General features: G+C 29.9%; 1 protein-coding gene across 5 annotated transcripts; it reads right to left on the bottom strand.

The window, feature by feature from the left end:
- Window positions 1–385: 385 nt before the first annotated feature.
- Window positions 386–13,026, bottom strand: LOC128880003 (bridge-like lipid transfer protein family member 3B). 5 transcript variants are annotated; one of them, XM_054129608.1, is made up of 19 exons: window positions 12,777–13,026; window positions 12,172–12,373; window positions 11,832–12,023; window positions 11,514–11,739; window positions 11,257–11,423; window positions 11,029–11,188; window positions 10,699–10,956; window positions 10,365–10,604; window positions 10,213–10,239; window positions 9,422–9,514; window positions 9,129–9,316; window positions 8,822–9,059; window positions 7,988–8,637; window positions 7,445–7,918; window positions 7,233–7,367; window positions 6,616–6,627; window positions 5,204–5,569; window positions 4,938–5,085; window positions 386–4,218 (listed from the first exon to the last, which is right to left on the bottom strand). In XM_054129608.1, exons 1-19 carry the CDS (start codon window positions 12,818–12,820, stop codon window positions 3,857–3,859), a joined length of 4,182 nt encoding a protein of 1,393 aa, XP_053985583.1. In that variant the 5' UTR covers window positions 12,821–13,026; the 3' UTR covers window positions 386–3,856. The 5 variants fall into 5 exon arrangements, with proteins under 5 accessions (XP_053985583.1, XP_053985580.1, XP_053985581.1 ...); XM_054129609.1 differs by adding an exon at window positions 4,623–4,636 and having other exon boundaries at window positions 4,099–4,218; window positions 7,445–8,637; XM_054129605.1 differs by having other exon boundaries at window positions 7,445–8,637.
- Between the last annotated feature and the right edge of the window lie 435 nt (window positions 13,027–13,461).

The following is a 13,461-nucleotide window of genomic DNA, read 5'->3' as shown; positions in this document are numbered from 1 at the left end:
ACGCGAAGACACGCGACCGTTTGCGCGCTTTTTTCTAATTTATTATTCGTCGGTAGCGTTTAATTCAGTTGCAAGTAAAAGTGTTCCAAGTATCGCTTTAAATCGCTTTGTACTGGACTTGAAGACGAACGTGAGCAATATAATATTATTACAAAATATGAAAACTGAGAAATGAAATCAATTTCATTCGAATAGCCAGAAGAAAAATATTTTATTTCAATTTATATTCTAAAACAGCTAAACGAAATATTTAATTTTGGTTTTCAATCATACAAGTCGATGTTTCTTATACTCTCTCTTTTCTGTAATCAAACGTATTGTAAATGTTAGCTACAAAAATCAATAAATCATGCATTTCATTAAGAAACTTAGAGGAAGGAAAAAATACAATTTTACTAGTTTATTCGTTTTTCTTAAATTTCATAAATCACAATACATTTGTCACAACATATATTCGAAATAAATGAATATAAAATATTTAGCAAGGAAGAATAGCAAGAATAATTTCTCCCATAAATACACCTCAACTAATAACGATTTGCAATTTAATTCTATATTTAAAGAAAGAATGTAGTCGCAAAATGTAGTAGATACCAACATCTGATATCTTTTTTAGAAAAAAGATTATGCACATATATGTTATAGCACGTTATTAGGGATCTTAATATATAAATGTTAAATGTGATATCCTTTGAATATTTTTACAATTTATCGATGCACAAAATAAACATACCTATTTCATAAATTGTAAATTATATACACGTAATCGTATATACGTACACATAGAATTTGAAGTCATATTTTTCACGAGTTACAATACAATTTGGCAAATAAAACTACATTGTAGATATGTAATTCTGATAAATGGTGCTGTAAAATATGTTAGTAACTACAATATAATGACAAAACTTGTTCATTATTAATTAAAATAAAAGTAATGGTTGTATGATAATTACTAACATGTTAAAATTAGAAAAAAAGAAAAAATAAAGCATTGCTTCATTTCAAAAGAACTTCACAACGCAATTGAATATAAAATAATAGTGATAATATCTTAAACTTATATATGAATATTTTAGAGATCTTTAAACTTATAAGTTTTGAAATTTTATTTTGTTACGAATTTAATCCATAATCAGTCACAAAACTTCTTAATATTTATAAGTGATACATATTTTAGATGAAATATGTAAAGATATAGTATTGGCAATAATCAATAATTAAAAAAACAGCATTTACAAATGGGAAGCATTTGAGATTAATAATATTAATAAAACTATCTGGTTAGCATATTATTAGTAGATGCAACAATAATATATGTGCAATAAGAAATTACACTTATTTAAATATGAAAACCACGTAACTGTAAGTAAAAGGATAACCAAAGTGTATTGTAAGCAAAATCTTCATATAATATATGCATGATAAATACATTATAAAAATTTAATGTCTAAATTTGATGGTGGATATTTCTAAAATTTCAGTGTTTAATCTTTGCTTGTATATTCAAACATGTACTTTATATACATGTCATTTCAAAAATACAGTCAATTCTACTATAATACACACTTCTACTATATGCTTTAAATATATGCATACAACACAATAAAAAAAAGTAAAGCAAAGCTGTAAAAAAGTTGTTTTCATAATAATAGATGGAAAGTTTCCATTATTTTTCAGTGAAAATGTGATATGTTATATTTCAATAAGTAATAATTTGTTTCATAAGTACGAATGAATATGTATGTTATAGTAGAAAAGACTGTTTTATAAACAGTTCCAAAACCTAAAAAAAATGCACTACTTAATGACCTTTATCAGTATGTACTACAAAAATACCTTATTGTTTTATGACAAAAGGATTGGCCAGCAACCCATTCATACAAACTTAATTTGTATTGGCAAACAATGATAAAATGTCAATATATCACAATGATAGATTACGACAAAATTATTAATGCATTATAGATCAGTAGGTTATGATTTTTGTCCAATATAGTCCTAATCGAGACCATTTTCGAAGATTATATAGGTAAGATTATAAATGTTGATCAATGTTTGCTCTTACACACTTTAGCAACAATACAGGGAATAACACTATATCAATTTTACAGTCTTATCAAAACATTCCACATGATCGCTGTATACCATATAATAGTCGTTTTGTAGCGGTTTTAATTTATCAATTAATTAAATTAGTCATTGCAGTGTTATATATAAATATAAACAATTCCATATTTTCATTCTCAAACTAGACAGTCTATCCATAGGTTCAAACAACACATCATTCAATATCCATTAAAATCTCGCATTTATTAAGTCATATACTATATTCTTCCATTCAGTTAAAATTTACTTATGAAAATCGTCGAAACATTTACGACGAAGAGAACCAAAGCATTGGTAAAAAATTTATATTCAATTCTTTGTTCACATACTAGATAACAACTGTTGCTATGAAATGAAATATGTATTGCAGTACTTTGACTAGGATACTATATATACTTACATGGTGTACGTTTTGTATCTAATATGCAACAAATCTATGCATGTGTGTATGCGTGTTCGCGCGCGAGCGCTAATATTAACAAACTTATATACACACATCATTTTTGAACGTATATATTACTGCATTCAGCAAATACGCATTTATATACTTATTCGTAATATTTATACCATTAGTTTCTGATTATCAATGAAAATACTAAACACTGATTAATATTGCCATTACTTATCGCCTTGTACTTGATCATAGTAAGAAACGTTATATTCCAGATCTTATACATAACATAATGTAGAACATAATGCTTTTTCAAATATTAAATTGTAAACAACTTCGACGGCAGTTAGCAACACAATTATCCTAGACAAGGTAATATACTTACCACATGAGTTGATCACTCTGATTATTTCCAAGAATAATGAACTTATCATCTTTGTTGTTTTGGTTAATTTGACCCACGAAGTCTTACAAGCTTATCATAATACATTTTCAATAAGTGTTTTGCACACGGAAGGTCACATATCCTGAATATTACTTTCCACTGTATTTTCAATTCAGTTAGCAAACAAATATTTGACGGTACTTGTTGTATTTGTCTTTGTAGTTATTATAAAATATACAATACCATTTAAAAAGTTGAAGGTTGTCTTGAACACACTAAAAAAAACGACTTAAATATAATAAACTATTCCAGGGAGATCAAATTTTAATTGAGCCACTAACACTGGAAATAGTTAAAGTGATGAAATCATGTGATTATCTATGTATAAAATAAAGCAAAAGCATTCAAACTCGTCCTTTTCAACAAATTATGATAGATATCTTAACAATGTCTTGTTTTCATATATTTAAAATAAACTAAATTCAATCTATGTTTATATTAGATCAGTGTTTCTCAACGTTTTCGATTATACAATCCCCTATTGCGTAGTGGGTACTTCTTTGCGATCCACTATGAAATTTTTAATATTAACAAACATAATACGAATTTGCAAAAAAATGTCATTTGTTTTCAAACTATACTTGTACTTCTTGCTCGAAAATTAAAATACATTAATAACTTAGCAATAAAATCGGACTCTACTATGGTCTGTATGATATTGTATTAAAGATCGCAAAGAAGCATAATTTTATTTTCGAATGATTTATTTTTGGAACGAGATTCAAAAGCACTGTAATTAAATTCGTACATTAACAAAGACACGAGCATCATAACACGATGCGCTGTTCAATTAAATATAGATTAATGCCAGGACTAATTGCAATGATATGAAAATTACTATCAAATTATTAAAATGATTACTATGACTTATTCGAACTACAACATTTGGAGCAATCAAAACAACTGGTATGCTATCTCTTAGTCGACCAGGATCCACGAGTACCACCACTTCCAATTACTTGATTTTGAAGCTCCATTATTGTTTCTTGCAAGGCTTTCTTTTCTCGTAAAAGGATTTGTATATCTTCTTGCGCTGCGTTCAAGTACGACTTTATAGTATCGGATTCTTCCTTTACGCGCATTAGTTTTGCATTTTCTTCAGATAATTTTTCCAGAGTATCAAGACGACGTCGAAGTTCCTCATTATCAGACTTCAATTGTTTACTGGAATGCCTCAAAATGTTTAGTTCTATTTCTCGATCTACATTTTGAGCTGTTTGATCACCACTGTTTGATACTGTCGCGAGGGAATTACTTGTGCTCAACACACTTACTAAAAATAGAATATTTTAATTAGGCAAATGATCAAATGAATTAACAAATTAAAGTGTTTTTGTAACATAATTTAGTAATAGTGGTAACAAATGATCTATCAATTTTTCTTCACTGAATTATTTTAAGATCATAAGCAACTTTATAAAATGGCATAAGTTTTTTTTGTGTCATGTATGTTACCGCTTAATGTTATAGACTCATGCTGATTTGTAAATTGCATCCTTTATCAAAATTTCGATAAGCAACTGTGATAATTTTACAACTTATTTTCATTAATTTAAAAAAAAAAATCATGCCCAATTGAGTGCACATCTATTTGTAAATGGTTCTATCTGACAATATTATCCAAGTAAACAATAAAGTCTAACGCTAGTTGTCTACTTGTGTTATGTCAATGCTCACATTAAAGAGGCCATCTGAATGCACGAAACAATTATATAATGTATAATATTAATCATAAAATACTAAATAAATATATAAATGAATTGACCACTTGCATATAGTTTAAAAACTTACTAAAAATACTATACTATACTGTATTACTGACTGTAATTAAATTAATCTTTGTATTTATAGTACATGTATATTATAGTACATATAGAAAAACAATATAACATATTCTATGACGTATCACTGGTTATAATGAATAAAATGTAAACATTATAAATTACAAGTGGCAAATAACAATAATAGTTATTATTTTACATCATTTCTTACCAACTGGTTCCACATGAAAAACACCATTTGTATCTCTCACTATTCTAAGCTTCGAAATATTCAAATCTATAGGAATCGGTCCTGGTGAAGTTATATTATTTGGAGGACGATCTTCGTTTAAACGCAACGATATACTTTCTAGATATATCTGCAATACATATTATTCAAATTTGAAAATGAGTATAAATGCAAAGATATGTAGTATCACGAAGTATAATTGTATTTGTTAGTTCAAACCAAATTTGTTACAGTAACATTTTATGTACCTGCATTGGTATTGGCTTTGGTATAATTTCATCTTCGATCAAGTCTGTAAGTCCAGTGATTGAACTCATTGACAAGGCCATTGTTACATTAGTAACTTTAACATCTAATTTATCTTCAAATAAATCCAGTACACTTTGTTTATTGTGCACATTGATAACGCAAGCATCTACTTCTTGCTCGGTAACATTACTTTGATTCTGGGATGATTGCACTTTGTTGTTAATTATGTTTTGGCTTGCTTGTGACAGTTTATAAGAATCTGACTTGCATTTCAAATCATGATCCAAACGTAGTTTAACGCATGATCTACAGTTCGAATCGGAAGGTAATTCAATCCAACCTCTAGATCGTGCACTGAATTTTGTCTAGCAAACAGAAAATGTTAGAATGATAAATAAATGATCTGAACCAAAAATGGAATTTTTTAAAATTTATCACAAACACATTTAATCTGCTATGTTATAACAGAATTTGTTTGTTCATTTAATAAATCTTAATAAATTCTATCTGCTTAATATTTTTTATAAATATTATACAAAGTCCTACAATACACAAATGTTATGCTAATTATTGTTTATGTTTGGCAGACTAGAACACCCGCAAAAGCATTATTATAAGCCCGTCGAGCAATGTATTGTAAAAGACAATACATTTATTTTACATACAGCTTCCTAGCTTCCTTTATACATATAGTACTCTTTATATAGTACTTAATCGAAACGAGAAATTCTATAAGTGCACAGCAAATATTGCAGAATAAAATTCGTGTTGGTCAGTGTCCTTTATATGTGTAAGGTAACTACAAAGTCTAGAAACAAAAATTAATGCACGATTTCTTTCACACAAAATGAATTATTTGTTATGGTCGATGTAAGGCATATCATTGAAATTAAAATATGATGTAATTTGCATAAATTGAGAGGGTTCCAGTCATCATTTCGCTGGTTTCAAAGATCAAAAAACAGAGGACATTAAATTTCATTAGGCAAGATGAAGCACTGCACGGTTTAGCTTTATATTCACTTAAATATTTAATACAAATCAGTAACTGTCATAGTACGTCATCCCCCTTACTTACTCCATCAATTACAACAAGGGATGGGTGTACTTAATTAGTACCAAGCACTTGGTACAAATAATGGCGTGCGATTAAGCTAATACGATACGACTGCAGAAGGCGTACCGAATCAAATTATACAATATGCATACTAAATACTGCAATGAAAATTGCCCGAAACCGAAAGATCATATCATATATATCGAGGTGGTCGTCATCTTTTGATTTTGAAATTTCTTTTGAAAACTTCTTCGTTGACCACCCCAATATGTGATAACAGAAATAAACGTGCAACAAAACATATCCAATACAAGGCATCTAATATAAATAAATATATGAGTATTTTGCCAATACCTTCCTTTTGACCTGCCACAAGTGCCACATAAAAACATTCACAAGAGAAGGAGAGACGCAGGAGAGGCATGCAAAAAAGTTAAAAGACAAATATTGTATAAATATACATATATAGTATAAAATGGTTTGTAATGTATGTGATATAAAGCTAAAAATTAAATGTAAAACTTTCTTAGTACATAGACGTAACTAAGAAGAAAATGTTAGTAACTAATTCCAAGTAAAACTGTATTTGAAAAGTTAAACGTTATTTGAATACTACTTATGTCTTAAAACTTCATACTTGAGATGCCTTGATACAATAATAGTTCAAATAATCAATATGTTCTGTAAAGATTGTATTAATTACAAATTATGAATGCTAGCTCGTTTAGTCTCGCTGCACGAAATAAGTTGAATTCTATACACAGAAAAAAGCAATTTGTATAGTGTATAAGTGAACTTAAAACTTTCTAATGAAATTATTATATGGAAAAAATACTAGAGTATGATACAATATTAGTTGCAGAAATGCTTAAAACTTTAATATTTATATGTATTAATTATATTAAAGATAGCATTATTTGTATGCTATTAATAACCAAGTTTATATTTAAATTAATGCATATTTATCTTACCTGAAATTCATCCCATGGAATAGACGAACATTCATCATTACCAATATTTGAAACTTGGACTTTGATTGAAGATGAATATCCACAAGATTGTTGAATAAATTCAACTTTGGATAATTTAAATGTTGCCATAGATACCTAAGAAAAATTATACTTCATTAAGAAACCTAAATTTTCGATAATATTATGTTATACATTACGAAACATGAACTTACAATATCTTTTCGTTTGCACACACTGTCCATAGATTTCTCACTTTGAGTATCAGGAGTTTCTTCAACTACTTCGCTAGCTTCTTCTACCGCTGTTATTCTATTTGCATTATCAAAAGCAAACATTGCATCCAATTTCTCTTGATCTTGAAGATCAATTAACACATAATTCTCACTATCAGAACTAACATCACTCCTTATAGATACTGTATCGCTGCTACCATCTTCCGGAGAAGCCTTTAAAGCTGAATCTATCGATGTTATAAAATTACTGAATCCCTTTTTCATAGAAGAAAATCCAGCATTGAAATTATTTGGAATAAATGGTGTATTCGAGGATGAATCTCCTTTGCTATGTTTATGCGTAGATTCGGATGCGTATCGCACAGTTGGTAAGGCCCTTTCTTCTACGCCCATAAACTGTTTCTCGATGCTCGTGTTTGCTAACGTTTGTTGATCGTTTTTATTCCCACCATTCTGTTTAAATGTAACAGTTTGAGTTGTATTAACAGGATGCATGAAATCCATGGATAACATCGATGATACCTCGCTTTGCGGCGTCAGGACCCCAGTGCTAATAATCATTTTTCTACAACTGAAATCAACTTGTTCTGCGTTATTTTGCCATGGAGTAGACGAACTCGCAATATCGTCAGCTATACTAGATGAATCAGGCATAACCGATTCCAAATCTCCTCCAGAGTTTTCTTTGCCAGGAGTATGCGACGGCATGACAAAAGTTACTTCTACTTGTGGTATTAGTGCACCGATAATAAGTGAACTATCAGAATCAACTTTTAATATTTTATTCGAATCGATAGTAAGGTACGTCGCCATCTCTGATAAAATTTCTGATAATCTCAATAAAAATAAATATTGATAATGATTTATTTGTACGCTAACTAAGTTGCTTATATATGCAAGACCATGTATATCAGCCGTCGAAGATTTTTCAGAATCCGATGAATTCATCGATATGTAACACCAGAATGTTAAAGGAAATGCATCAAGGAACGGCACAGGACGATTTTGTCCAACTGCTCGAGCACCAAAGAAATCTCCCCATACTGGTTCTAAATTACAGCACCATACATCTTTAGCTTCCGTCCATAAAAGTTCTCGATGTAGTTGGCGAATCAATTCGTTTACAGAATTGCTACTAAAATTAGGTGGCGGGTGCCGAATATTATCGGTAGCTAAAAACAAATGTGATCTCACAAACACGGAAAATTAGATATACAGGGTGGGGATTTATAGTATACCCGGGCAGGATGTGATTTTACGTGAAAATATAAGACAAAAATTTAGTGTAACATTTTTTATACAGAGCCTCACTCTGTATAATAACATAAAAGTTATGTACATATAGAAAGCCCATACCTGCACAATGTGATAAGAATTTATCAGTTACAACGTGAAAATCACTCGATTTATTTGGAAATTCCGTACTAAAAAACATCTGACCCATTTGAAAAGCATTTAAACATTGTGCCAAATCTGCTCTTGATGATCTTTCCGTTGATCGAACATTTGTTATTGACGCCCTTGAAGTTTGAATATGCAAAGACTTTGGCCTATCTTTTTGATTCGGATAATCCTGTTGACTTTCAAACACTATCTGAAAATAGTAATTACATCATAAACATAATCAAATATTCACATATACATTATACCCGTTACCACTTACTCTTGGAAGTATAGCTTCAATTTTCACATCAAAGTACATGAAGTTACTGGAAGTATGTATTGTTTGTGTATCTTTATTCATTAATGAATGATGTAAGTTTAATGCAAAAGAATTAAACCATAAACAGGAACAAACGTCGAAGTTTACTTGAATAGGATTGAGTTGCACATAAAATTTTGGTGGTGGCACTAACAATTACAAAATAGTTTAAATTATGAATTGGTTTTAATTTTCGATATTATTTTATTAAAGAAATAAATAATACGAAAAATAATAGTTGTACGTTTACCTACATGGAAATGTAATATCTCCAGGATAATAATAATATGTAAATTCAGCATGGAGAATCGTTACATCTTCTGGGAGACAAAACCTATCTCTTTCACCTAAGTAAAATAAAAGTATTTCAACAAAGAGCAAGGTAGAAGTATAAATATATTTTTTTAATAATACATGCATTATGTATATAGTCTTTATAAAAGTAAAAAAATCACATAACATGTTATTACAAATGGATGCAAACCATTAAGATTGCACGAAATTCAGTGTTTTATATACGCCTAGCATGAGCTATTGTATATGCGTAAACGAACATACTTTCTATTGCATTTTCTTTAAAAGATATAAAGAATAATTTAGCTTTGTTCTCTTGTGACAAACAAAATATAAATAGAGAAAAAACAAAACGTTGCTGATCTAGATATTAATGTACTTCTATATTTCTTTAATTATTATAGTAATTTTATTCGAGTAGAAATGCAAGATGCTGTTAAATAAAAACTTAAATAATCTTCATACCTTTTAAAAAATATATTATGAAGAAACAAATCATACTCTGATTATACTAAAACTATATCGCATTTTAGATTAATTATTAATGTAATGATAATTAAATAACTATTTATAATAGCTATTACGGGTCTTTTACACCAAGTTGTAAATTAATACTAACTTGCATAGTAGATGTTATAATGAAGCAACATAGAGCAAGAAGCAACAGAACTTTTCAAACATGAAGCTACTTGTATTTGCATTTGTAATTCAATATTAATATAGGTATACTACAACTATTAGTGATTTATACCTGTTGCATGTTTCTTCCTTGTCTGAGCTGTGCAATTTTTAAATGAAATAATTATTGACATTATACAAGGATTTTGTGCGAAAAATATTTTTTCTTTTTCAAGGAAAGCCTATTCGATAAATTGATCGATATGTTATAATGTTTATATATACCTGTAATAAACTCTTTTGGTATAGGATTACGAGATGTGGTCGTTACTTTATACAAAGTAAAATCATCGATCCTTATTATGATACATGTTGTCATCAATTTGGCGAGCTGTTCCAAAATATAATTTTTTACAGGATTACCACTCGGATGTTGTGACTTTTTTTGTTCGTGCGAGGTTGCATTTGCATTCGGAGCTTGATTACCCTTTTCCAAATTTTCTCCCGAACCTTTTGTATTACTAACTACATAAAAACAGAAATTTTATTTAAATGTTAAAATCATATGCTTATATATTTTTTCGAGAAATTTATATTTAATATCCTCTTAGATACAAACCTGTAACATTTCCCTGACTTCTCGTCAAAGGAGAGTGCTGTGTTCTACCAGAGTCAATGAGATCCATAAACTGACTTCGAAACGAACTCAACGATTGCTGCAACCATTGACTGTGAGGTGTAGCACTCTCTCTATATTTAGCCCAATGTTTCCTACCAGCCATTGCCAAATGATATGGATAATAATCAACTTGAAAACTAACTAATGAAATTTGCAATGCGCCACCATCTTTCAAATCAGGATGAGAAGACCTACCATCTAGTTACAAAATAAATAATGTTGTATCATTAGAGAATCATAACGAAGAATAGAAGTTTCAGATGTACTTACTGCCAGGATCGTCGCATAAATGCAAATCAATTCTTTGACAAAGAAAATGATAAGATGTTTCGACAACATCATATCTGGAAAATATTTTTGAGATAACAGTATTAAATTGATTTTTCGTTCTTGTCTGTTGAGATATTTGTGCTTGATATTCTGGCAATACCTTAAAGAATCATTATTATTAATATGATTAAACATATAGATGTCAATTTTAAGATTATATTTACAGACCTCCAACTTCCTGGCAGCTTTAGTTTTACGTTCTAAAATTGTAGCTTTTTCTATGAGACCACCTAAAGAATCGATAAAATGAAGTGCTGCCTTCAATTGTGAATCTGTAAGAACCCACAGAAGGTCGTCTAATATAAGAACCAGTTTTGATCCCATAACAAAACAATCTGAAATACATATGTCACTTAATTCTATTTTATTATTAAAGAAACAAAAAGTATGTTTATTATTCAAGAGCAATTGTATTCTTTTTGAACCTGATATTCTTTTCTTGATAGTAATGCGACATCTTGCTTGATTTGTAAGTAAACGTAACGGTGTAAGATTCTTATCTTTAGTACTTTGTGCTTCTATTCTAACTGTCTGCCATTCTAGTTCTTTAAAAATAAGTAACTGTCCACGATCTGGATCTTTTAACCTAGTTGATCTCAAATCACAACGTTGCCATGTTGCAGACTTTGACTCCACAATAATACGATTCATCTATAATAAAATAAGAGTTTTTCACTGACTGTCACAATGTAAATAACTCGACGGTATAATAATAGTGTAAGAATAATAATTAATATTAATACCTGAACTGAAGCAATGAATGCAGGACTTTTGAATGTAACTGACACAGTATTAACAGACACTGTTATACCGTCAATTACCTTCTGTATAAAAGAATATTTTGTAGGGCCTGCGTACGAAGACATTCCTTGGGGGGAAGATAAATTTCTCAAGTCTTCACATGTTTCTACTTCTATATGGACTTCATCCAAAGTCTATAAATATCAAAATATATAAGATTAATATTATTTAAAATTTTATTATAATTACATCTATTTTAACATTTATTAAAATAAAGAAAAAATCTATAAAAATTTGGATATTCTGGCTAACTACGTATATATAATCGTAGCTATTATTTACCAAAAAGATAGGAACACTTCTTAGTTTGGTCCATTGTATACGAAATGAAACTTTGTTGCACCAAGCATGTGTTAATCTGAGCCAGGATGGCAACTCTAATAAATCTGTTAAAACTGTTTCGTCAAGCTCTAAATTTGTTAGTTCTCCTTCTCCTTTAAATGTACTTAAATTTATTTTATCAACCGATAGATTCTTGGTAAACCTATAAATTTGTATAAATACATGAAACAAATATCATACTTCTACTGTAATAGAATATTATAATCTTCCTAGTAAGAAATTTTGTGTGAACACCTAAATTTAGAAGTAACATATTGCAATACGTATAACACAGACATAATAACATGGACAATTTGCTTTTACGTTAGTCATAATCTGAAAAAATTATCTTTCAAATTGTCATGCTATCAAAAGAAGACAAATACAAAAAAATGACCGATAACCTGGTACCAATAATATTAACGAATCGATAAATTATATTAAATGATCGACAATTGTAAATAATAACAGCACGCCTTCAAATTAATCGAGGATGGTACAATTTTTGATCGCACATTAAGTTCAATCTAGGAGAAATACGTTTAACAATCCAAGCATGTAAATACCTCGACAGATGTTTCAATAGTTGCTTCTTTATTATTGACACCATTTTTTTACTACTTTCAATTAGTTTCTACAACGTCTAATATGCGCTTCGACATGATTAGTTTGACATCCTACATTTGCACTTGCACTGAACTAAAATAAGTTCACACATTCGCGATGCATGCCACGACTTTCGACAGGAGTCATGGGAATCAGTAAGTGATCAGTAAGTGGACTCAAGTGGACTACAGTGTCTACAGTGGACTATACATGGACTATACTCAGGATAGCGCTGTCCAACTTGTATCTTGTGTGTTATTCAGTTAGGGCTAGTTTAGTGTAACCAGATTTATCGCATGCGCGTTGAAAATTGTACTTGGTGAAAAGTGAGTCGAACGCATTCCCCAGTCGCCCGACTACGTACTTCGTGCTTCATGCGTGACGAACATAGCATCAATGAAGTATACACTCGACTAAAAGGGGGTATCTTAATTACCCCCTCATAATTTTACAAATATACAGGGTGTCCCAAAAATGTTGTAACACCTTAAAAGGGGTGGTTCGGGAGGTGATTTGAAACAACTTTTTCCTTAGTGAAAATGTTGTCCGAGGCTTTATTAAAGAGATATTAACAGAAAACCCCGACCAATCAGAGCGCGAGTACGCCGGTGGAGCGGCCGCGGTAGCGTATGAGCGCGTAGCCTA

The sequence above is a fragment of the Hylaeus volcanicus genome, chromosome 7 (genome assembly GCF_026283585.1).
Source record: "Hylaeus volcanicus isolate JK05 chromosome 7, UHH_iyHylVolc1.0_haploid, whole genome shotgun sequence".
Classification (NCBI taxonomy): Eukaryota; Metazoa; Arthropoda; class Insecta; order Hymenoptera; family Colletidae; genus Hylaeus; species Hylaeus volcanicus.
The sequence above is the reverse complement of the archived record's forward strand: the minus strand, read 5'-3'. Positions and strand labels throughout refer to the sequence as shown.